General features: G+C 49.8%; 2 protein-coding genes across 8 annotated transcripts in view; one reads left to right on the top strand and one right to left on the bottom strand.

The window, feature by feature from the left end:
• Positions 1-4,675: 4,675 nt before the first annotated feature.
• TP53INP2 (tumor protein p53 inducible nuclear protein 2) lies at positions 4,676-13,828 on the top strand. Of its 3 annotated transcripts, none has more exons than XM_003273556.4 (5): positions 4,676-4,898; positions 5,744-5,860; positions 9,089-9,261; positions 9,629-9,917; positions 10,451-13,828. In XM_003273556.4, the coding sequence occupies exons 3-5, from the start codon at positions 9,138-9,140 to the stop codon at positions 10,698-10,700; spliced, it is 663 nt and encodes a 220-aa protein (XP_003273604.1). In that variant the 5' UTR covers positions 4,676-4,898; positions 5,744-5,860; positions 9,089-9,137; the 3' UTR covers positions 10,701-13,828. The 3 variants fall into 3 exon arrangements, with proteins under 3 accessions (XP_003273604.1, XP_030681068.1, XP_030681067.1); XM_030825208.1 differs by having other exon boundaries at positions 4,694-4,898; positions 9,749-9,917; XM_030825207.1 differs by lacking the exon at positions 4,676-4,898 and adding an exon at positions 5,104-5,164.
• A 1,682-nt stretch (positions 13,829-15,510) lies between these two features.
• Positions 15,511-24,786, bottom strand: part of NCOA6 (nuclear receptor coactivator 6) — a 113,939-nt gene continuing 104,663 nt past the window's right edge. For 4 of the 5 annotated variants that reach the window (XM_030825203.1, XM_030825204.1, XM_030825205.1 and 1 more), the window contains one exon: positions 15,511-16,075. In XM_030825203.1, the coding sequence (XP_030681063.1) occupies positions 16,032-16,075 (44 nt within the window). In that variant the 3' untranslated portion in view covers positions 15,511-16,031. The remainder of the gene's footprint in view (positions 16,076-24,786) is intronic. The other variant, XM_012511984.2, reaches the window with a different exon arrangement.

Below are 24,786 nucleotides of genomic sequence, written 5' to 3'. Positions count from 1 at the left end.
CACCACACCTGGGCCACAACAAAGCTTTTTGAATAGAAGTTCTTGGAATATGGCCTCTTGTTAATGTGTAGGCCCATCTGTTGGGGGAATTTGGGGATTATACCTGCTCTAGCTGGCTTTACCAATTAAATGTTTTCCCCTCTCTGTCTCGGTTTTTTCACCGTTAAGATAGGAAGAATTTATTATCTATGTCAGAGGGATTCCTCTCAGCCTCACTGTCTATCTCAGGGCGGGAGGCAGGGGAGAGTGGGGAAGGAAGGGAGTGGTGAGCCAGTTCTCCAGCCAAGCACACAGCTGGCCCATACCCCCAAGTACGCGCAAGGTCCCTTGAGTGACACACCCAGGCTGACACATCACTTTAAGGGGGCAAGGAGGGGGGCAGGCAATGGGAGGTGCAAGCCAGTGGGGAGCCCCCAGGTGAGGGCAAGCCCGAGGAATAGGAGGGTGGCCTCTTTTTTTTTTTTTTTTTGAGATGGAGTCTTGCTCTGTTGCCCAGGCTGTAGTTCAGTGGCGCAATCTCTGCTCACTGCAACCTCTGCCACCCGAGTTCAAGCAATTCTCCTGCCTCAGCCTCCCAAGTAGCTGGGACCAGAAGTGCATGCCACCACGCCTGGCTAGTTTTTTGGTATTTTTTAGTAGAGACAGGGTTTCACTATGTTGGCCAGGCTGGTCTCGAACTCCCGACCTCAGGTGATCTACCTGCCTCGGCCTCCCAAAGTGCTGGGATTACAGGTGTGAGCCACTGCGCCCGGCCTGAAGGGTGGCCTTTTGACTTCCAGTCCTGCAGCCCATGAAATTGGGCAGGTACTCACACCTGGGCATGGGTTAGATGGGCGTGGGTCCCTATTAACTCTGAGTATGAGCTCATGTGCACGTGTGTATATGTTTATATATGGATGCCTTCATTGTATGCACAGATACCCATGATTATCCATGTGTGTACATAGGAATGGCACCCTCTATCTGATTGGAAATGAGACTCCAGAGTTACCCCAGCATGATGTTCACTGCCTCTTTTTTTTTTTTTTTGAGACAGTGTCTCCCTATGTTGCCTAGGCTGAAGTGCAGTGGCATGATCACACCTCACTGCAGCCTCAACCACCCAGGCTCAATTGATCCTCCCACCTCAGCCTCCTAAGTAGCTGGGTTTTCAGGTGCAGGCCACCACACCTAGCTAATTTTTGTATTTTTAATAGAGACAGGATTTTGTCATGTTGGCCAGGCCAGGGCTTAAGCGATCCTCCTGCCTTGGCCTCCCAAAGTGCTATGATTACTGGCCTGCACTGCCGCGCCCAGCTCTGCTGCCTCTTTTTACAGCCTGCCAGCCCAGACCGGGGTCTCAGAATACTAAGCCCACTTTCTGGGGCCAGGGTCAGTACATAGCTTTGCTGCTGTATGATTCTAAGCAAGTATCTTGACCTGCGTGTGCCTCATTGCACCTCAGTTTCCTCACCTATAAAATGAGGGGTTTAGATGAGTTGAGGTCTGAGGCCCCCTCCAGCCCAGGTAATAAATCTTTGTAGTGGACAGGAGGAATGGGTCCTAGGGGTTTCAGGAGGGGACTTCCATGGGTACCTCTGACTCTACAGAGAAATGGAAGACTGAGATCTGACTTAGCAGCCTAGAAAGACTTAGCAGCCTAGAAATGGGGTTCAGCTAATTCTGGGAACAGAGTCCGGTCACTTAGGGTACCAGAGTGTAGCCAAGAGCCCCCTTTACTGGGCTTGGGGAACTAGAACCATGTGCTCAACAGACCATTGCCTGTACACAGGGTAGAGAGTGCAGGTGTATACTCCTGAACCAGCCACCCTTTTTTTTTTTTTTTTTTTTGAGATAGAGTCTCACTCTGTCGCCCAGGCTGGAGTGCAGTGGCGCTATCTCCGCTCACTGCAAGCTGTCTCCTGGGTTCACGCCATTCTCCTGCCTCAGCCTCCCGAGTAGCTGGGACTACAGGTGCCCGCCACCATGCCCAGCTAATTTCTTGTATTTTTAGTAGAGGCGGGGTTTCACCGTGTTAGCCAGAATGGTCTCGATCTCCTGACCTCTTGATTCGCCCGCTTCGGACTCCCAAAGTGCTGGGATTACAGGCGTGAACCACCACGCCCACCCCCCCAGCCACCCTTCTTAAGCTTCAAGCTGTAACTACTGAGCCTTTGATGAAAGTCTACTCTATGCCAGACCCCCACAAGCTGGGTGGGGGCAGTACAGGGACAAAGACTCTGCCCTTGGGATGCCAACCATCCACTTGAGAAGACACATACACATACAATGAGTCATCATCACTTACTGTTTATGGAACAAATAAATGACTGTCCATCAAGGTAGCCATCAGCTCATGGGTAGGGACAAGGAAGGCTACCTAGAGGAAAAAAGGGTGAGTAGCATCTCTCTCTTTCTCTCTCTCTTTTTTCTTTTTTTAAGAGACGGGGTCTGGCTCTGTCATCCAAGCTGGAATGCAGTGGCTTGATCATAGCACATTGTAACCTAAACCCAAGTGATCTTCCTATCTCAGCCTCCCAAGCAGCTGGGACTACAGGTGCATGGCATCTGGCTAGTTTTCTCATTTTTTGCAGATAAGTGGTCTCGCTATGTTGGCCAGGCTGGTCTCAAACTCCTGGCCCCAAGCAATCCTCCTGCCTTGGCCTCCCAAAGTGCTGGGATTATGGGTGTGAGCCACCGCACCTGGCCAAGTAGCATCTTGAAGACAGGAAAGATCTGGATTTCAGAAAGTTCTGAAGAAGGCATTCCAGGCAGGGGAAACAGCTTGAGCAAAAGGGTGGAGGTGGGAGAGCGCTGTAGAGTCAACAAGGAGTTTGACTTTAGCACCAGATGAGTGTAGGAGAAGGGGAGGTGAAGCTGGAGAGAACTGGGGCTGGAGCATGGGGGGCATGAGTGCTGTGTTAGGAGTGTGGGGCTTTAGGAGCCACATCAGGTTTTAGAACAAACAAGTGGCTGGACAGGAGAGACCTGTTAGGGATTATTTAGTTAAAGTCAGCAAGTAAGTCTGAAAGGGTATGAGGTTAGCAGGAAGTGGCTGTGATGGGCAGAGGCTCAGAGTTGCATGGAATGAGGACACTTCGGGTATAACACTCCAAGGGCCACAATGCCACTCCCCTCTCCACCCCTCAGCCTTGGGTTATTTTTTTCTGGCTTCTTCCCCTGTCGCTAGGGTTAAGGAGTCCCTTGGGGGTTTCAGATGAGGTTGGGACAGAGTTTTATCACTAGAGCATTAACCTCTGGGCTAGGTCACCTCCAGCCTCCTTTTGGGCTAGGTGGGCAGTTCTCGGACCCTCCCCCACCAGCGCTGCTCTGCTGACCTAGAACCTCTGGCCCTGGAGATTCTGATATGTGTATTTGTGGTCTCTTCTCAGGCATCTCCCAGGCCACTGGGAGAGCTGGGGCCTAGAGCGTGGGGTGTGCGGAATCCTGAGGGCAGAGACTTTGGAAGAATCTTACAATGGCAGCTCTAGAGGGAAGCCTGGATATGTTGTTTGACGAACTGAGACCCAGAGAGGTAACATGACTTGAAGTCACACAGCAAGTCTAGGGCACAGTCAGGACTGAAAGCCAGGATTCTGGGGAGGCTGAAGCGCCTTGAGGTTTAGACCATCTGGTGCATGTAGAGAATAGAGAGGGTCAGGGCTGGGGACTATGGGTTCAAATCCTGGCTCTGCCATTGACTATACTTTTGTGACCTAAGAAAGTCACTTGAGCTCTCTGAGTCTGTTTCCTCAACTGTAAAACGGAACAATAGCTACCTTTTGGGTTGTTGTGAAGATAAAATAAACACACCCATAGCACAGGTCGTGGCATACAGTAAGTGTTCAATACATGTCAGCTAGTGGTATGATGGTGCAATAGTAGGTGCCTAATAAATGTCGAATGCATTGTTGAACATGAGTTCACATGCTCACAGTGAGATTGTGAGACTCAGCTTTCCCACGTGTAAATCAGGACTCATAATCAGTCCCTGTCCTGCCACTTCTGTACAGCCCCGGTAGCAACGTAGATTAAATAAGGTGTGTAAACGTTCAAGTGCAGAGCCGTCTCAGGTCAATGTCTACTCAGCCCAGGGCAATTCCTCTCCAAGTCCTACTCTGCGAAATTTCACGTCAGCTTCACTAACTTCTCTACATTCCCAGATGCTCCCCCGGAACCGGGGGTGGGGGATGTCCCTCTTCTCTCAAGCCTGCCGAGCTGAGGAAAAACGGGGTGGGAAAGCAGAAAGTGTGTAGGGCTGAGGAGGTGAGCCAGAGGAAGGAGGGAGAGCAGGGAGAAGGGCAGTGGGGAGAATGGAGGTGCACGGACGTGGTGTGGATCGAGAACAGGGTCCGCATCGGGGGACTTGGATATAGGATGCAGGGAAAGGATTTGGGGAGCAGTGGGAGAGGTGAGGGCGCTGCGATCCGGGAAGAGTGAGGAAAACGAGGAGCCGGTAGGAGGGAGTGGAGATCCTCCTCGCGGAGAGCTCACCGCGGCGCAGGGCTCCCAGCTCCCCGCAGCTGCTTCCCCGAACACTCACCCTCCCGGTTCCGAGAACGTTTCCCGGCCAGGGCGCCTGGCCCGCAAACCGGGAGGGGAGGGCAGGGGCGGGGCAGGGGGGGATCCGCAGCCCGGGATTGGCCGCCGCCCGGCCAGCCGGTGACGTGAGGCGGGCGGGCCCCTTTGTGACGTCACAATCAGCTGTTTGAACGTTCCAATTTGTGCAGTGAGCCCCGCCGCAGCGGCCGCACAGACTCAAAGCCCCGCGGGCGAGCTCAGCAGCCCGGAGCGACCGCGGCCCCGCCGCCTCCCCCGCGAGCCCCGGCGATGCGGCCCGGCCTGTGAGCGGCCGGCGACCCTGGGGCGCCCCGCCGCACAACTACCTCAACGTCGCGCCGCCCGCCTCCCGCCCCCAGGTGAGTCCCGACCCGGGTGGGCCTGGGGGCTCCCCCGCCACGGACACGCCCTGCGCCCCCCGCGTCCGGGCCTTTGTCTGTCTCCGCCGGCGGCCGCCGGGGCCGCGTTCCCGGCTCCCGATTGGTTGCCGTACGCCCGGTAGACCATGACGTCGTTCTATTTGCATATGACATTGAGACGTCACCAAGGCCGGCACCGCCCCCACAGGCTCGGGTCGCTTGTCCTCCCGTGACCCGGTAGCCGCTGTGTCGGGGCTGGGCCCTGGGTGAGACGCTGCAATTCAAAGGGGGCTGCAGGGGGGTTGGCGATTTCCTAGGCTAATCCAGGGTCTGGGGTCAGGCCTCTGATCCCCTACTTTCTCTTTGCAACCTGAGAAGGAGTCAGACGGCGCTGCTGGGCCTAGGTTGAGGGGGTCGTCAGGAGTTCAGGGCTGCCTGGGACTCCAGGTGGTTGGGACAGCACCAGATGGTGGTGGGATCCCCTCCCTCTGGCTCCAGACTCCGCCCCCAGGGACTAACAGAATAACATCCTCCTAATCCCTGATTTGTGTGCAGCGCCTTAGCTGATGTCACTCCCAGACCCAAAATGAGGGGTCTTAGACCCCAGTGCACGGAAGGGGCAACAGGCCCAGAGAGGAGGATTAGCTCCCTCGAGGTCACACAACCAATTAGAGTCATGCTCACTGAGTGACAGATGCATTATTAGCCAGGGGCATAGACAGAATAGGGGCTCAATACAAGTGGTAAGATACACATCCTCCTTCCACTGGGAACCCGATCTTGGGCTCAGCCTCATCACGGTTTGACAGGCTCCCAGGTCTCCTTACTGCTGGACCTTTTTCCAGGGAATCTCTGGAGATTGGTTCACCTTTTGTGGTCCTGACCCCTTCTGTCCTCACTGTACCTTGGAGTCCTAGAGTCCAATAAAATCGCTGCCTCCCAGCTGTTTGGATCACAGAGAGGTGAGTCATTGGCTGCCTCGGGGTGTCTCCAGGGCTGATGTTGGGGTGGAGGGTGGGGTGAGAGTTCCCTCTATTGGCCCTTTACCTCCCCAACTTCCTAGGTTGTCAGCTAGGAATGGCCTGACCTGGCCTAGTGCAGACAATTGCAGGTGTTTTGCTGCTCCCTCCTCACCTCTGCCCACAGAGAGTATAGGAGAAGGGACAGGATAAGGAGAGTTTCTGACTTAACAAGCGGATGGGCCTAGAGGCTGAACCAGGAACTCCATTCCTGCTGGGAGTTTGCTCAAGGATGGGCTGGGGGTAGGGGTGGCTTAGGGCACAAATGCTATTCTGGGCAGAGCTGCTGTAGTTATTAAAGGGAATGGTTCTCCCTGGAGCAGAACTGGGAATGTGAGAACCAGGAAGCTGGCAGGGCTGGGAAAGGAAATCTGGGAGGCTCCCCAAGTAGTCAGGAGAGGGGGCAGGCACTGGCTGGCTGGTGCTGCTGTCACTCCTGGCTGTCACTGACTTGCTGTGTGACCTCAGGCAGGGAGCTTTTCCCCTGAGCCTCCCTCCCCTAAACCTATCTGAAATTTGAAGAGGCACAGTGCAGGCTCTGGTACACAGTGGGTCTTTAGTAAATGCATGCTAAATCTTGGTGCCAGTAACCCCAGACCCTTTTGTAGCTAGGTGAGGGGTGGTGTGGCTAGGTCAAGGTCTTTTTCACCTCCCTGTACCCCTGCATCATTGTATTCTTGGGGATTGTTTGCTGAGTCTTTCCTGACTGTGTACACTCTGGACTGGATGCACAGTAACGTGGGACTAGGTCTGCCCTGCCACTATCTAGCCATGTATTTTTGGATAGATTTATGTCTTCTTTCTGATCATCAGATTGTAAAATGGGCTGGGTGAATATGATGGTCCCTGAAACAGCTCTTAACTTCTCTTTCATATTCCATGAAGTACTAGGTTCTTGGAAGGAGGATGTGCCTCATCAAGGCCTCGATATTCCCTTCCTTCAAGAGGGGCCAAACTTTCTGGGCTTTTGGTAATGGAGTCACTAGCTCCCTGTGGCTACAGATGGGTTGGGATATGTGAATTGTGCTGGGTGGACACTAGTTGGGGGTGGCCCCACCTTCTTAATCCCTGTAGATCTCCCACCCCCATCCCACCAGGGAAGCCAGCATCTTAAGCCTACTGTGAGTCTGCAAATGTGGAAATATTCTCAGGGTATGGAAGTGAGGTGATTCTGCAGCAAGTGTGAAAACATTTCCAGGGAATGGGGGAGGTAGCAATAAGCATGGCAATACTGCAGGTGGATTAGTAGAAAGAGGAGAAATGCCTTCAGGGAAGTCTGGACATGCCCCCAGCAAGTTCTACAGGAAGTGTGGAAACACCCTTAGAGAATGGTGACAAGTGTCTCCGCAGCAAAACCATTGAGCATCTTTAGGGAACAGGTGTGGAGAGTCAGTCAGGCTTCACGTACTGGGGGAGTATGGCCAGCAGCCCCCAGCCAAGCTCTAGTCCTGAGGTAGGTTGGCATGGGGAGGGGGTAGATCTAGAGCTACCACCTTGGTGTTTCCATTTCTGCAGTAGGAGGCCTCCCTCTTCATCTTCACCCAGGGAAGGATTGGTTAAGGGCTTACCTGGGTCTGGGTCCAACCCTCAGTGCTCATCCTTAAGGGCCCCTGGAAACTGACAGCTCCCTCCCTCCATCATCACCTCCCACTGACCTGCTGTCTCCCTGAGCCCAAGCAACCTGATCTTCCTCCTACCCTGGGATGCTGCCCTTGAACAGGAGCCCGGGAAAAGGGGGTCAGAGGGGGGAGGGCCTGCCGGCATGCCATCTTTACACCTCATATGACAGACACAACTGAGACGTGCCAAATCACATGGTAAGATGGTAGCAGTTCTATGGGATTTCTGCTGGCCAGTGCTTTTCAAACCACACAGGCTCCAGGAGTGGTTCTTAATCTCTGGGGTCAAAGATTGCTGTTTAGGAAATCATGATGAAAACCAAGGTCCTTTTTCCCAGAAAAATACATATGGACCATGACCCCTGGTCACCAAGTTGAAAATATCAAATTCAGACAGACACCCAGAAAAAGCAATAGAATATAGTGATTCTGGGTGCTGCCTCTGGAATCTGATTGCGTGGATTAAATCCCACCTTTGTCTCTTACTAGCTCTGAGACTTTGGGACAGTTAACTTCTCTGAGCCTCAATTTCTTAACTGTAAAGTAAGGATAGTAATTATCCACTTCCTGTAGTTGTCGTGAGGATTACATGAGGTAATATAGGTAAAGCTGCTTAGTATAGTGCCTGGAACATAAATGTTAGCTATATTATTATTATTATTTTGAGACCGAGTTTCGCTCTGTCGCCCAGGCTGGAGTGCAGTGGCACCTCGCAGGTTCCAGTGATTCTCCTGCCTCAGCCTGGGATTACAGGCACCTGCCACCACGCCCAGCTAATTTTTGTATTATTAGTAGAGACAGGGTTCACCATGTTGGCCAGGCTGGTCTTGAACTCCTGGCCTCAGGTGATTCACCCACTTCTGCCTCCCAAAGTGCTGGGATTACAGGCGTGAGCCACTGTGCCCGGCCTAGCTATATTATGATGATAACAAGCAGACAATATGGGCAATTTCCTCCCTGCCTGGAGAACTCCTATTTACTCCTCAGAGTCCAGCTTGGATGTCCAATTCTCTGGAGACCTTCCCTGGCAGAGCTGTGTCATGTGTCACTCTTTCCATGTTCCTAAAGCACCCTGTAATAATAACTAATTTATTAGTTTTTTGAGTGCTTACCATATGCCCAGACATAGTTCTAAGCACTTTATAAGTGTTTAGCTCATTTAGTTCTTCACCCCCACCTTTTTTTCTCATTCAATAACTTTGGTATAGCTCATTTAATTCTTATTAGAGCCTGGAGGAGGATACTATTATTAGCTTATTTAATTCTTGTAAGAGCCTGGAGGAAGGTACTATTATCATTGTCTTTTGACAGATGAGAAAACTAAGGCACAGATAAGTTAAATAACTTCCTAAAATCGTACAGAAGATAAAAAAAAAAAAACACCTAGATTTGAATGCAGAAAGCACATCTCCCCAAAGCGTCCGCACACATCCCCGTTGTGTGTACCCTTCTCTCTGCTCTGGGGGTGTCATATTTTCTGTCCTCTGCCCCAGGCCAGGAGTGTGGTGAACCTCAATCAGTAGTGGCTCTCACGTCCTTCTATGATTCCCAGGTTTTTGCACTGCCATAGGGCGCCCCCGTGAGGCGCTTCACCCCCCACCATGTTCCAGCGCCTCACCAGCCTCTTCTTCAGCACCCCCTCGCCCCCCGAAGACCTCGACTGCCCCCGCGCCTTCGTGTCGGAGGAGGATGAAGTGGACGGCTGGCTCATCATTGACCTGCCGGGTGAGGCCTGGGTCTGCCTCCTGGGCCTGTGAAGTCGTTCTAAGGGCAGATGGCCAAGCAGCGGAGGGGAAGGGCGCTGCTGGGGGACGGGGGAGTCCCCCAAGCCTACTGGAGGTGGGGTCACGGGGCCCCTTCCCATGAAAGCCGGGGCCCTCTCCTGGCGGCCCAGGAGAGGCCGCACGTCAGGTTCCCTAGGGCAGCAGGGCGAGACTCCTGGCCTGTGGGTGCCCTGGGGCGCTGCGGACGGGCTGCGGGTCTGACTAACGATGCCCTTTCTCTCCCCGCCCCCTTGTCCGGTGTGTGTGTGTGTGTGTGTCCCTCCTCGCTGCTCCCCTCCTCTGCACGGCTCCCATCCCGCGCCCCGTAGACAGCTACGCGGCTCCACCCAGGCCCGGGGCCGCCCCTGCCCCCGCGGGCCGCCCTCCGCCCGCGCCCTCCTTGATGGACGAGAGCTGGTTTGTTACCCCTCCCGCCTGTTTTACTGCAGAGGGGCCTGGACTCGGTCCCGCCCGCCTCCAGAGCAGCCCCCTGGAGGACCTCCTCATCGAGCACCCCAGCATGTCCGTTTACGTCACCGGCAGCACCATAGTGCTAGAGCCCGGGCCCCCTTCCCCGCTCCCGGACGCGGCCCTGCCTGACGGCGACCTCAGCGAAGGGTGAGCAGGCCGGGGGCGTAGCCTGGAGGCCCAGGGAGACGGATCTTGGAGGCCAGGGTCCAGGCTAGGAGGCTGGGGGAGTGGGGCCAGGAGCCCGCCCCGCGTTCGAAGGGGTAGCGGCCTTGGGAGGGTTGCCTTTGAGACAAAGTGGGGGGCCGGTCGGCCTCTGGGAGAGGCTAGAAGCGGGCCTGAGGATGGAGGGGCGGGGCTTGGGAAGGAGGGGCGTGGCAAAGAGGCCGGGGCCGGGGTTGGAGGCTTGAGGAGCGTGGCTGGAGCGCCTAGGGAGCGGGACTTAAACAGAAAGGCCAGGGTGGAATAGGGGGTGGGGGTCCAGTCTTCCCCGAGGTCCAGTTTACGTGTTAAGGGCTAGAACCGAGGAGACACCTCCGGGTTGGTACCCACAAGAAGGGCGTCGGGCACCCCAATGTGAACAGACACAGAACTGCGCCGAAGCAAGGGTGGGAGATGGCAGCGCCCTCTAGCCCCCCCGCCCAGCTTACCCGGCTTGACCGAGCCTGGCTCTGTCCTCACAGGGAATTGACGCCCGCCCGCCGCGAGCCGCGGGCCGCGCGCCACGCCGCTCCTCTCCCAGCGCGGGCGGCGCTGCTGGAGAAGGCGGGCCAGGTGCGGCGGCTTCAGCGGGCCCGGCAGCGGGCAGAGCGCCACGCGCTGAGCGCCAAGGCGGTGCAGCGGCAGAACCGAGCCCGCGAGAGCCGTCCGCGCCGGTCCAAGAACCAGGGCAGCTTCATCTACCAGCCGTGCCAGCGCCAGTTCAACTACTGAGCGTCCACCGGCCGCGCCGCGAACCCCTTGCCGACTCCCGATCCCTGTCGGGCTCCTCCGACTCCTCGGGCTGGACACCGAAACCTCCCTTCTTAAAGCGTGTGAGGTTGGGTGATAGCCGTTCCTTCCCCTACACCCTCAATTTCCCCATCTCTGGTCCTCTAATCTGCCTCTGAACCCATTCACCCTTCACCCTGGCTCCTTCTGGCCCCCATACCCAGCGTCTAATCATCCATGCCCCCTACTCCTGACCCCTCCATCCTTTCTTCTCTGGTCCCCATCCCTGTCTCTCCCCTTCACCCTTGCCCTCCAGTCCTCTACCTCTGGCCTGCCCCTATTTCTGAAAGCTTCTTCTAGTCCCTGATCTGGCTCATTCCCCACCTTCAACTCCCACCTTACATGACTCACACTATCCCATGGTTGGCATTACACTCACTCCTTTTCCCTTATTCTTCATTCCCAGTAATTCCCTACCAAATGGTGGGGACCCTGAGCCCAGCTCTGACCAGGTAGAGCCTGTGCAGCCTGGCCTGCTGTCATTGCCCTCTAGTAAGGGCTCAGGGTTTTGCTTTTAGTCTCCCCCTCCTTCTGCCTTGGGGGCAGTACTCTGTGGAGCTGCTTAGGCCTGGAAAGGTACAGTATGTAGAAGAGGACTGTGAGACGTGAGTTAGAGGGAGAAGATGGAGGGAATCTAGGGAACGAGGCAACCTACTGGAGATGCAGACAGGACAGACACGTTGAGAAGCTGCAGGGAGCAGGGCACCAAAGGAATGCACTGTGCTTGCTCAGAGAGGCCAAACCCTGCTCCCAGGCTGAAGCCTGGAGTCTGCCCCCACTTCCCTTTTCTATAATCCACCCTTCTGCAGGCCCTGAAATCTGAAGGGCTTAGTTAGTACCTTGCCACTCTACCCCCGACATGTCACCCGAGTAGAAGCTGGGCAAGGCCCCACCATCCTGGCCGTCTGTTCACAAGCCCAAGGTGCTAGAACTAGCTTAGGAGACATGCAGGCCACAGGGCTTCTAGGCAGGGAAAGGGCACACACCCTAGGTCAGAGTGCAGAGCAGTGATGCTGGAGGACACACCATGGGGTGAAGCCATCCCAAGGCTGACAGCTCAGCCTTCACCTTGCCTCTGGCCTTGTATTTCACACCCTGCTCAGTATGGCTAGCCAGCAGTCCTGAGTAGGAGTCCAGGACCCCCACTGTCCCAATCTGCAAATTGTTCCTATCCAGGTTCAGGGCCTTCAGGGGGCCTCTTTTCATTTTCTCCCACAGGCCTCTCTTTCTTTCTAGGTTGCTGGGGAGAAATGGGTACCCTATGGTCCCCCTCCCCTTCTCCTCCAGTAAGAGGGAACCTGAATCCCTGGGGGAGACAGAAGGGGCAGGGGCCACCAGCCTCCCCTTCTTGTGGTGAGACTGAATTTTGGGCTCAGACACCAGCAACAACCTCTTGCGATGCCCCGAGTTGCTTCCCATTTCCTCTTTCTAGCCGTTCTTTTCTAGTGTGTGCTCACTCTTCCTTGGAACTTTTAAGACTTCTTGGTACATATGAACATAGGTCCTCCCCTCACCCCAACTCTAGGTTTCCAGGCCTCACAGCCAAGCTGAGGCTTGGAGAAAACTCTGCATTCCCATAAGGGCAAAGGCAGCTGCCCTCCCTGACCCTATAGCCCCAGGCCTCATAGGGGGTATGTGGGGAAGGGATGGGGTATCCCCATGGATGCTGGGATGAGGACAGAGGAAGACCTGATGGGGTCTCCTATTCCAGGGAATAAGCCAAATTAACACTAAAAACAGATCAAAGCTCCCACGCCCGTCCACTAGGGCCCCAGTAGTTGACAGCCTTGCTCCTCTCCCAAGTTCTCCTTCAGAACCTAGTTGCTTTTATTCTTCCAGCTACCACTTGGGCACTTCACAGCCAGCCTAGGGTCTTTGGCACCTCGAAGAGCTGAATCTCCCTCCAACCCTTCTTGCCTACTCCTCACTGCCAGCTGGGACCTAGGCTCAGTCCTGTGTGGTGCCCATGATCCTTCTGGTGGGGGAAGAGTTTAAGTTATAGGGCATTTGGCTCAAATTTTAAAAGGTCTTTTGTTTACCCATATTTCTGGAGGCTCCTGTAGTTCTAGAACCCAATCTCTCACCTGGTTGGTTGCAAGGCTCATATTTTTTTGTACCTTTCCTATAGATTCTGTAGCATTTGGGTGTGGCAATATTTTAATTGTGTATAGATTTCTAAGAACCAACACTACTCAGTCTCCTGCTAGTCTGACTCCTGAAGCATCAGCCCTTGTCATACTGTATTGACTGTGTATGTGCCTTTCACCTTGAGCATGCTTCAGGATTTTTTTTTAAACCACAGAACTTGAATACATGAGGGAACCAGAGTTCAAAGTCCTATGCAACCTTAGGAGGGGGTTAGACAGTCTGTTTTGATTGATGTTTTCTGAGGCCCTAGAGGAGTTTGTACCAATTTGTGAGTATTAATGTCAGTACTACCAGCACTTTGCCAAAACTGTGTCAGAGGGACCCCTGTTTCTAGAGTGAGTCCCAGTTACATCAAAGAGTGACTTCCAGTTATTCCCCAGCAAGTCTGAGTGGTTCCTTCAAGCTGGGTGTCTTTCCAGCCTTTGCCAGTCTAGCCCCAGCAGGGCACCGTGTGTGTATGAATGCAGTTTGGTGCTGTTTTAGAGTATGCCTGCTCCCCAGCCCCCTGCCTGGAACCCTCTGAGCAACTTGCTCTGACCTATAATGTCTTAGGTGCAACACGGACCCCACCAGAGCTCTTGGATACCCCCCTAGATCCATGTGGCTTTACGTGAGGGGACTGAATGCAGACACAGCATAGCCCCCTTCTACTACTTTCCCTCTCGCCCTGCCAGCTAGTTCCACATGGAACCAACAAGTTGAGTGCATCCCTGTTGGGTGTTTTGTGTTGAGACTGGCTGAAATGAGGAGACTTTGACCATGTGACGTGTCAACAGACTCAAGGAAACAACCACCTCAGCTGGGTCATGTGGCATGCCTGTGTGTGTGTGTAACAGAATTTGATTGTCAGACTGTAATGCTATTCCTCTACGGGAGAAAAAATTAATATAAAGAAAAACAAATAAAAATCTATTTAAAGCACATGATCCTTTCTGCCTGAGTTGAGCTTAAGTATGAGAAGCTTGTAATCTTAAGCACAGTAGTGGCATAGGATATTATGATAAAGCTGGCTTTGATTCTGGTGTGTGTGTCATATGGGAGAGGAAGAGGGGAGTAAGCTTACTGGGAACAGAGCCAGACAATGGGGTCTGACTCAAATGACTACTTTTAGAGGATCCTTATAATGCAAGACACATACATGAAGACAGCTGAAATAGAGATGAGAATAAGAGCATGACAGAATGACCAAACTCATCCTTTTGGTCTCAGGCACTGGGTTAGAGCAAGGGCAAGTAGCCACTGGAGGGGAAAGGATGAAGTCTAACCCTGGGGGAGATGCAGCAGAAGGCTGAAACCCACGCTGAGACAAGGCCAGGGCCCCAAGCATCAGAGTCTCCTGAAAGTTGCAGGTAGGGTGGGGCAGAAGCAGCTGGCTTTGGAGACTACACACATTTTGAAGCAGGACAGCCAGAGTGAAATGTAGTGGACATCTCTGAAATACGTAACACAAAATGACCCCTTTAATTTGGGAGCTGCTCTAACCACAGAACTGAAGGTGGAAACCTGACCTAAACAGGACTAGATTTTTTTTTTTTTTTTTTTTTGAGACGGAGTTTCACTCATTGCCCAGGCTGGAGTGCAATAGCGCAATCTTGGCTCACTGCAACCTCCACCTACTGGGTTCTAGCGATTCTCCTGCCTCAGCCTCTCCAGTAGCTGGGATTACACACGCCACCATGCCCAGCTAATTTTGCACTTTTTTTTTTTTTTTTTTTTTGAGACGGAGTCTCACTCTGTCACACAGGCTGGAGTGCAGTGGCGCCATCTCGGCTCACTGCAAGCTCCGCCTCCCGGGTTCACGCCATTCTTCTGCCTCAGCCTCCCGAGTAGCTGGGATTACAGGCGCATGCCACCACGCCCGGCTAATTTTTTGTATTTTTTAGTAGAGACAGGGTTTCACCATGTTAGCCAGGATGGTCTCTATCTCCTGACCTCGTGATCCGCCTGCCTCGGCCTCCCAAAGTGCTGGGATTACAGGCATGAGCCACCCCGCCAGGCCTAATTTTGTATTTTTAGTAGAGACGGGGTTTCTCCATGTTGGTCAGGCTGGTCTCAAACTCCCGACCTCAGGTGATCCGCCCACCTCAGCCTTCCAAAGTGCTGGGATTACAGGTGTGAGCCACCACACCCAGCCCTGGACTAGATTCTTGATGCTGGCACAATCTTACAGGCCAGTTTGGGCTTACCTCCTGCAAGGAGGAGATGTCAGCACAATTGTTTTGGAGCAATCCACCATGCAAATGGAGGAGCAGATGTGTGACATGGTGAAAAAGTGCCATCTCACCTGCTGACAGCTTCCTGTCCCTAGAAAATCCTGGGTGGCCAATGATCTTCTCTAAGTTGGTTTTGTTATTTGCATCAAAAGAAATTTGAGCAATATATATCAAAATACCTGGCACAGTGCTGAACAGGGCTAGTTTCTTCAAAGCCAAGAATGAGGTGAGGGAGCAAGTATGTACATTTTCCTCAACTTGCCAGGCGGGCATCTCAGGTTCAATGAGGACTAGATGGGAATTCCATTCACAAAGAAGGCTGTGTCTGCTTATTTAAGGTCCAAAGAAAGAGCTTATCCCCCAAAAATCCCTTACCAATAACATAACTTTATGTTCTATGACAATGACATTTATTTAACACATTATTTCACATTGTACAAATCCTTAGATTCTCTTTATTCACTGGTCCATTTCTACAACAAATACATCCAAAACACTATATCATAAAATTATTTACAACGTTTCCAAATGAGAAGATTGCTTTTGCCCCCACTACTGCTATTCACACATAGTACTTCCACGGCACAATACATCATTAGGAGATCTAAAAATGCTCACCCTGTACTCTAGGCTGCTTAGGAAATGTGAAAACTAATAACATTTATAATGGCATTAGCTCCTTTCAATACAAGACAACATTTTAGAAACCTTGAACTTCAACTCGCAACACCAAAAGGGCTCAACAATCCTGCTTTCCCCATTGCACTTTATGAAACAGGTTGCAGGGACTAGGAAAAGGGCCACATTATTAAAATTACTAATTGTACATAAATTGATTTAAAAAAGTCACAGCTCAAAATTGCTCTTTGTAAAAGTCACACATTTACAAGTATCAAGTCGCCGTCCTGCTTGTTTACTTGGATTTTCTTCGCTTGGATTGCACCGCACTGGTTATGTCTGTGGGGTAAAGAAAGGACATGTTCAGTGGAGGTAACTCTTTACAGCAGTGCCCTTTAGACAGTCCACAACAAGCAGGGTAGACCTAAGGGGAGCCCTGCTCAACTCGGAATCTGTCTAAGGGGTGCTCTGAAGGGAGAGAGTCACAGGCTTTGCTTATGTGGGAAGAGGGTGTGGTCCTGCATTGGGCAGAACTGGGGGAATGTGACAAAGGTGGTGGGCAATGAAGCACACTGACTAGAGAAAGTGCAGGGTGGAGAGAGCCTGTGTAGCTGGGCAATTCACCCACTGTTTCCCTCACCAGTTCTCATCATAAAACGAAGTGTGAATAGACAGATTGACAATGCTTTTGGTGAGAAATCAACGGGTAATGCCATAAGCAAATGAGTAAATTGTGTTAGAGTGCAAAAAAAAACCCACCTTGGGATCCCTTTTGGAGCCAAGCTATTGTTTCACAGTAAGGAACCATTTTTGTCATGCTATAGTCAAGGTCTAAACAACATGACCATGGGCCTTCGTCAATGAGTGTCCACTATGGCCCAGCCAGTTATATCAAGACTGTGGAAGGCTGGGCGTGGTGGCTCACGCCTGTAATCCCAGCACTTTGGGAGGCTGAGGCGGGCGGATTGCCTGAGGTGAGGAGTTGGAGACTAGTTTGGTCAACGTGGCGAAACCCCGTCTCTACTAAAAATACATGAAAATTAGCCAGGCGTGGTGGCGTGCGCCTTAATCTCAGCTACTCAGGAGGCTGAGGCAGGGGAATTGCTTGAACCAGGGAGGTGAAGGTTGCAGTAAGCCAAGATCCCACCACTGTACTGCAGCCTGGGCGACAGAGCGAGACTCCATCTCAAAAAATAAAAATAAATAAATAAATAGACTGTGGATATATACAGTCATGAATGCAATTCAGAACAAGCAATGGCCTGCTCTGAGCCCAAGTGAGCCTGAAGGCTTCATGGAAGAGGTGGGAACTGAGTGATTTACACACAGAATGACAGTGACATAAAGGGAAATGACTATGTTTTGATTCCTTTAGTTTCTCTTGTACTATCAGTGTCTTGTCTTAATCTTATGCCAGACTTAAACCATGTTTCTTAAAAACGTTTTGGCCAGGTGTGATGGCTCACCCCTGTAATTCCAACACTTTGGAAGACTGAGGCAGGAGGCTCACTTGAGCCCAGAAGTTTTGAGGCCAGCCTGGGCAAGATGGTGAGAACCCATCTCTACAAAAGAAAAGAATTAGCTGGGCGTGGTGGCACATGCCTGTAGTCCCAGCTACTCAGGAGACCAAGGTGGGAGGATCACTTGAGCCCAGGAGTTCGTGGCTGAAGGAGTTCAAGGCTGAAGTGAGCTATGTTCATGCCACTGTACTCCAGCCTGGGTAACAGAGACCCTGTCTCTATTAAAAAAAAAAAAAAATTCTACACAAAGTTATGGCAGAGTACAGTGAATAGCTTGAAGCTCTCCAAAGGTAAACACTTCTTTAGAATCTCACATTGACTTCAAAAGGTCACCTTTATTTCATATTCCGGTTTTAATATGAAAGTAATGTTCTAAAATTACTTCTCATCAAGGAGAAAAAAAATGCTTCTAATATATCAATACAAAAGATGAATCAGATTTACCCATTTCTGGTAACTAGGCTGAATTTTCTGATACTGCATGTTAGGTTGTATTCAAGGCAAATTTTCCTTTGTCTTTTGTATCATAATATTTTGTGAACCCAGACTCTAATAAATATGTAGATTGTAAGGAAAAATTTTACTACTCTGTTAGCTAAGGTGACTGCTAAGAAGTGAGGCCTAGGCCAGGTGCGGTGGCTCATGCCTGTAATCCCAGCACTTTGGGAGGCCGAGGCGGGCAGATCACGAGGTCAGGAGATCGAGACCACGGTGAAATCCCGTCTCTACTAAAAATACAAAAATTAGCCAGGCGTGGTGGCGGGTGCCTGTAGTCCCAGCTACTCAGAGAGGCTGAGGCAGGAGAATGGCGTGAACCCGGGAGGCGGAGCTTGCAGTGAGCCGAGATCGTGCCACTGCACTCCAGCCTGGGCGACAGAGCGAGACTCCGTCTCAAAAAAAAAAAAAAAATAAAAATAAATAAATAAATAAAAAGCACTGAGGTCTAGATGAATTTCCAAGAGGTGCCCAGTACAGTAATTTCATTCAGGCCTCTGTTGGTGGAAATTTCAGTATGTTTGTCTTCTCAAAGGTCATGTTTTTTTTTTGTGCCATGTGGTAGAATCAGTCTTTCTGATTTACTCATTAGTCTTTTACTAATCAGAAGACAGTTAATCTGCTGGGATGTTAATAATGGTATTCTTTATTTTAATTCATGTAAATTAAGAGTCTCACACAGCCCACATAACTCCCTAAAATCAACTCTTTAGGTCCAAATCTCAAGCTTTATTTTCACTGCAGCAGATTTGTCATTTGCAGTAAAAATAGGGTTTTTGTCTTGACAATGTTCATCCTCAGAAAAACATTCATTAATTAGGTCAATTTTGGAAGCTTATCCCTTGTTGTGATATGAAGGATCAAGTGGTATGTCTGAGAAACATATGTGGCTGGGAAAAGAAGTGGGTAGTGGGGTGTGGGGGAGAAGATCCCCCTCCTTCCTTGCTTGTTCCCATTTGTCACTGCTCCGAAGCACCCAATGAACTGGCAGGTTGCCTCTGAGCGTGAATCAATGAGTGGGGTCAGGAATAAACAAATGACTTGTGCTAGAAACTGCAAAAAAACCACAAACACACCATTAAAAACCCTCATCTTTTGGATACTGTGGTTGGTGGGGAGAAGGATGTACTTTCATACTTCCATGAGGAAAAAAATAAATTTTAAACTGAGTTTGAAGTCTCTATCACCTTCCCTGGATAAATCCAGTCAATCTGAGACATAGAGCAAACCTCAGACTCAACATGTCTGAAACCAAACTTGGGATTTTCACCTCCAACAGTGAGGTCCTTTGCCACTGTTCCCCATCATGTCTGAAAAAAAATCTGTCTGAAAAAAACATTTTTTTTTTTTTTTTTTTTTTGAGATGGAGTCTTGCTCTGTCGCCCAGGCTGGAGTGCAGTGGTGCAATCTTGGCTCACTGCAAGCTCCGCCTCCCGGGTTCACGCCATTCTCCTGCCTCAGCCTCTCCGAGTAGTTGGGACTACAGGCACCCGCCACCACGCCCGGCTAATTTTTTTGTATTTTTAGTAGAGATGGGGTTTCACCGTGGTCTCGATCTCCTGACCTCGTGATCCGCCTACGTCGGCCTCCCAAAGTGCTGGGATTACAAGCATGAGCCACCGCGCCCGGCCAGAAAAAAACATTTTTTGATGAGTTATTTTGTTTTGGTAGTCGATTTTATACTCCCTCCAAAATGCTACCACTTTTACTACTCTAATGAATAGGCAAATTACCTTTTTTTTTTTTGAGATGGAGTCTTGCAAATTACTTTTTTTTTTTTTTTTTTTTGAGACAGTCTTGCACTGTCACCCAGGCTGGAGTGCAGTGGTGCGATCTGAACTCACTGCAACCTCCACCCCCTGGGTTCAAGCAATTCTCCTGCCTCAGCCTCCCTAGTAGCTGGGATTACAGGCATGCACTACCACGCCCAGCTAATGCTTGTATTTTTAGTAGAGATGGGGTTTCGCCATGTTGGCCAGGCTGATCTCAAATTCCTCAACTCAACTGATCTGTCCGCCTCGGCCTCCCAGAGCGTTGGGATTACAGAAGTGAGCCACTGAGCCTGGCCACAGATTAAGGTAAGAAATTCTAGGTGAGTGATGTAGAGGCTAATGATCCAGTCAGGGTGTACCTCAGACTGTGATTGGCACACTGTTCCTAAAGGCTGCCTGGCCTGACTGTGAACCTACCTTCAGTTTTTTAACCACCAGGGATTTTACAAAATTAGTGTCTCTTCACAGATAGACAAATAGTTCAAACCCTAGCAGTGTAGTCAGATCATTTATATCCATGTCTTAGAACCAACTGGGTGATAAAGAACTGGGTCAATAATAGTCTTTTAGGTGACTATCCAACTATGTCACTGGGGGAACATTTAAATTTGTAACCTAACAAAGGGATCTGTTTTTCAGCCTGGTTGCCTCATTTTGACCTTAAGCAAATTTGACCAAATCTACAGTACAAGGCTCTACTTAATCCTCTAGTATGTGACCTCTACCATCCAAGGAGCTTTAGAAATGGACTTTGACCTTGCTCACATCATTGTGCCTTTCACTGTACTATTTCTACCCGAGACATCTAACTGTAAAAAATTCTGGAAATCGGCGAGATGTGGTGGCTCACACTTGTAATCCCAGCACTTTGATTAGCAGAGGTGGGCAGATCACTTGAGGTCAGGAGTTCAAGACCAGCCTGGTCAACAAGGCGAATCCCCATCTCTTCTGAAAATACAAAAATTAGCTGGGCGTGGTGGTGCACGCCTGTAGTCCCAGCTATTCGGGAGGCTGAGCCAGGAGAATCACTTGAACCCAGGAGGCAGAGGTTGCAGTGAGCCTAGATCAAGTCACTGCACTCCAGCCTGGGTGACAGAGCAAGACTCTGTCTCAAAACAAACAAACAAACAAACAAAAAAATTCTGGAAATTTTCCTTCACAATTTGCATGGTTGGTTTCTAAATGAAGCTACTAGAGTACAGTTTCAGGTGGTTACTCTTCAGGGTTTTCTCCCACAACATTATCAATGTATGTTCACTTGCATATCTACAATAATACTTCTGTTTTAATTCAGTATATCTTTATACCCTGTGTTTTTTTAGACAGTTGCTTCACTGGCTGTGGGTAGGGTGGGGCTATCACCTACTTTGTTGTCAGAGGGACACCCAGGGCTGCTGATAATTACAGATTGCTCTCAACTTTCCTTAACATATTTTCCTGGTTCCAAACTTATGCTCTGAACTTCATGTTTTTAACTACCTTTTAAAAAAATAATTACCTTTTTCCCAGTGGAAAATATAACAAAAACTATTCTAAATGGACGAGTAAATAATGATAAAGAAAGCTAGAAAAATCATTTGTGTTTTTGTGGCAAATTCACCATGTCAGGAAGGAGAACTACTCATTTGCATGTTTGTAAACCACACATCTGATCAGGTGCAATTTTAAAAAGTGATTTGTGGTAGCTAATTTTTTTGTAATTATAAGTGGCCCAACCAACCAAAACAATGGACCAAAGAATGACCAAAAACCATGTGGGCCTTCCTGAACTTGCCTAGAAATCATCCATCCCACCTGCTCTGATCTGGCAGTCTGGCAGGCCTTGGCCAGCATGATGTAAGCAAACGGCTCTCGCAGCAGGAGCATGATTAATGTCACTGGTTCTCCAACAATACAAAAACAGCAACACTTTTAATTACAAACTGATCATAGTGTTTCTCAGCTTCAGAGATTTTCATGAAAAACACAGAATGTCTCTGATTTTGTTTGCATATGATATATATGACCAAACTCTTATTAAATGCAAAAAGAAGCCCCCTTTCCCCCTCAAAACTTTACAAAGTGCTGATTCTGCAGGAAGATACTTCATTCATATTTCAGGTACCCAGCACTGCATATGTCCCCACATTTGAGGTGCATCCATTTTATAAACCAGCTTGATATTTGGTGATCACATTCTGGGTATGGGTTTAAATACAATCACAGTAAATTATTTTATAACTTGGTTCACATTTTTGGATACAATATACAGGCCAAAAATATGCATAATTATTCTTTAATTTGGCTCCAAGAGCTTTAATACTGAAAAACCAAAAGAGCTACAGTACTCATTTCTGATTTAAAAGGTAACTGTGATACTATGATATATATTTTTTGGTTTTTGTCCCACATTCCTGGCTCATAGCTCCTATAACTCTTGTAATTTCCTAAGTGAGCAATCTTTTGTTAAAATATTTGGCCTTTTGCCCATGGTTCCTGAAACAGCTCTGAGGTTGAGTTGATCACAAATGGCCAACTCTTTTATCAATCATGCCTATGTAATGAAGCCCCACTAAAAACCCAAAAGGGACCTACCTCTCCTTCCCCTTCTTCACACACACACACACACACACACACACACACACACACACACACAAACCGCAAAACCCACAAAAGGACTGAATTTAGGGGCTTCCCAGAAGGTGAACAAGAACACATCTACCTGCTAAGAGGGTGGTGCACCAACTCCACAGGGATGGAAGCTTCTACACTTGGGACCCATCCTGACCTTGCCCTATGTATCTCTTCATCTGGCTGTTCATTTCTATCCTTTAAAACAGTGGTCCCCAACCTTTTTGGCATGGACTGGGGTTTGCGGGGAGACGGTTTCAGGATGAAACTGTTCCACCTCAGATTATCAGGCATTAGTTAGATTCTCATACGGACCACGCAACCTAGATCCCTCGCATGCACAGTTTACAGTAGGGTTCACACTCCTATGAGAATCTAATGTCACCTCTGATTTGACAGGAGATGGAGCTCAGGCAGTAATGCTTGCTTGCCCACCACTCACCTCCTGCTGTGCGGCCCAGTTCCTAACAGGCCACAGACCACTACCAACCAGTCCATGGCCCGGGGATTGGGGACCACTGCTTTAAAATATCAGCAGGGCATAGTGGCTCACGCCTATAATCCCAGCACTTTGGGAGGCGAAGGTGGGAGGATCACTTGAGCCCAGGAGTTCTAGACCAGCCTGGGCAACATGGTGAGTCCTGTTTCTACAAAACATAAAGAATTTAGCTAGCCATGGTGGTATGTGCCTGTAGTCTCAATTACTCAGGAGGCTTGCTTGAGCCCAAGAGTTTGAGGCTGCAGTGAGTGATGATAGTGTCATTGCACTCTAGCCTGGGTGACACAGTGAGACCCTGTCTCAAAAAAAAAAAAAAAAAAAAGAAAAAAAGAAAAAAAAAAAAGCTGGCTGGGCATGGTGGCTCATGCCTGTAATCCCTGCACTTTGGGTGGCCGAGGCAGGTGGATCATTTGAGGTTAGGAGTTCGAGACCAGCCTGGCCAACATGGTGAAACCCTATCTCTACTAAAAATATAAAAATTAGCTGGGTGTGGTGGTACGCGCCTGTAATCTCAGCTACTTGGGAGGCTGAGGCACAAGAATTGCTTGAACCTGGGAGGCGGAGGTTGCAATGACCCAAGATCACACCATTGCACTCCAGTCTAGGCGATGGAGTGAGACTCCGTCTAAAAAATACATAAATAAAAATAAAATAAAATAAAAGTAAAAATTAAAAAAACCCTTTCATATGGGAGGCCAATGTGGGAGGATCACTTGAGGCTAGGAGCTCAAGATCAACCTGGGCACACAGGGAGACTCCATCTCTACAAAAAAATTAAAAAATTAGCCCAGCATGGTGATGCACACCTGTAGTTCCAGCTACTTGGGAAGCTGAGGCAGAAGGATCATTTAAACTCAGGAGTTCAAGGTTGCAGTGAGCCATGATCATGCCACTGTACTCTAGCCTGGGTGACACAGTGAGAACCTGCCTCAAATGAAAAAAAAAAAAAAAAAAAAAAAAGGCCAGGCACAGTGGCTCACACCAGTAATCCCAGCACTTTGGGAGGCCAAGGCAGGTGAATTAGTTGAGGTCAGGACTTCAAGACCAGCCTGGCCAACATGGCGAAACCCCATCTCTACTAAAAAAAATACACACACACCCACACACACAAATCAGCCAGGAATGGTGGTGCAAGCCTCTGTAATGCCAGCAACCTGGGATGTTGAGGCATAAGAATCGCTTGAACCTGGGAGGTGGAGGTTGCAGTGAGCCGAGATTGTGCCACTGCACTCCGGCCTGGGTGACAGAGTGAGACTTTGTCACAAAACAAAACAAAACAAAGCAAGAAAAAAAAGAAAGAAAAAGCTGTATAATAAACTTGTAAACATGTTTCCCTGAGTTCTATGAGCCACTCTAGCAAATTAACTGAACCTGGTTAGGAGGGGTTCATGGAAACTCCAATTTTTAGCCAGCTAGTCAGAAGCACAGGTAAAACAACCTGGGGCTTGTGCCTGGCATTGGAAGTGGGCAGCAGTCTTGTGGGACTGAGCCCTCAAACCTGTGGATCTGATACTTTCTCCAGGCAGATAGTGTCAGAATTGAATTGGAGGACACCCAGCTGGTGTCTGAGGCAGAACTGATGGCTTGCTTGATGTGTGGGGAAAAAAACACCTGACATCTGGTGTCAGAAGTGTGTTGTGAGAGTATAGCAGGAGAAACTGAGTCTGTTTTTCTACTCATACATAGTAACTTAACCAGGGACAGTTAGAGAATGATGGCCTGAGGTCTTGCGACTGGTGCGGATATCTATACATGACTGTGATTCCAGGGGCAGGCCAGAGCTATGCCAGTCTTTAGGGAGACACTTCGCACCCCTCCATGCAAGACCACAAAGCCTGAGAGTCATTATGGCCTCTTCTAAGCCAACTGCTAAGCCTCAAAGCAAGGATGTGCCAGGCATTCCAACATCACCACTGCCACCGTGGACTATCGACAATGTTCAGTTTAAGTGTACAGGCTTACTCCCCATCCCCAACCCCCTTAAAAACAGGTTCTAGCTTTCCATCTCTTCTTGGCTGGTAGTTCTCTACAGAGCAGTTCTAGTTTGAGCATCTCTTCTTAACTGTCCCAGCTGCTGCTTAGATTCTTTCTGGTGCCCTATAAATAACACCTTTAGTACCTTGAGGCTCTCGGCTGAGGTCAAGGTTCCAAAAA

The sequence above is a fragment of the Nomascus leucogenys genome, chromosome 13 (assembly GCF_006542625.1).
Source record: "Nomascus leucogenys isolate Asia chromosome 13, Asia_NLE_v1, whole genome shotgun sequence".
Lineage (NCBI taxonomy): Eukaryota > Metazoa > Chordata > Mammalia > Primates > Hylobatidae > Nomascus > Nomascus leucogenys.
The sequence above is the reverse complement of the archived record's forward strand: the minus strand, read 5'-3'. Positions and strand labels throughout refer to the sequence as shown.

What these genes read in the sequence shown, in the direction of transcription:
- TP53INP2 (XM_003273556.4), top strand. Translation starts at nt 9,138, where the DNA reads ATGTTCCAGCGCCTCACCAGCCTCTTCTTCAGCACCCCCTCGCCCCCC. An exon ending in GCTCATCATTGACCTGCCGG is followed by an intron (nt 9,262 to 9,628) that starts GTGAGGCCTGGG and finishes CGCGCCCCGTAG; the next exon opens with ACAGCTACGCGGCTCCACCC. An exon ending in GACGGCGACCTCAGCGAAGG is followed by an intron (nt 9,918 to 10,450) that starts GTGAGCAGGCCG and finishes CTGTCCTCACAG; the next exon opens with GGAATTGACGCCCGCCCGCC.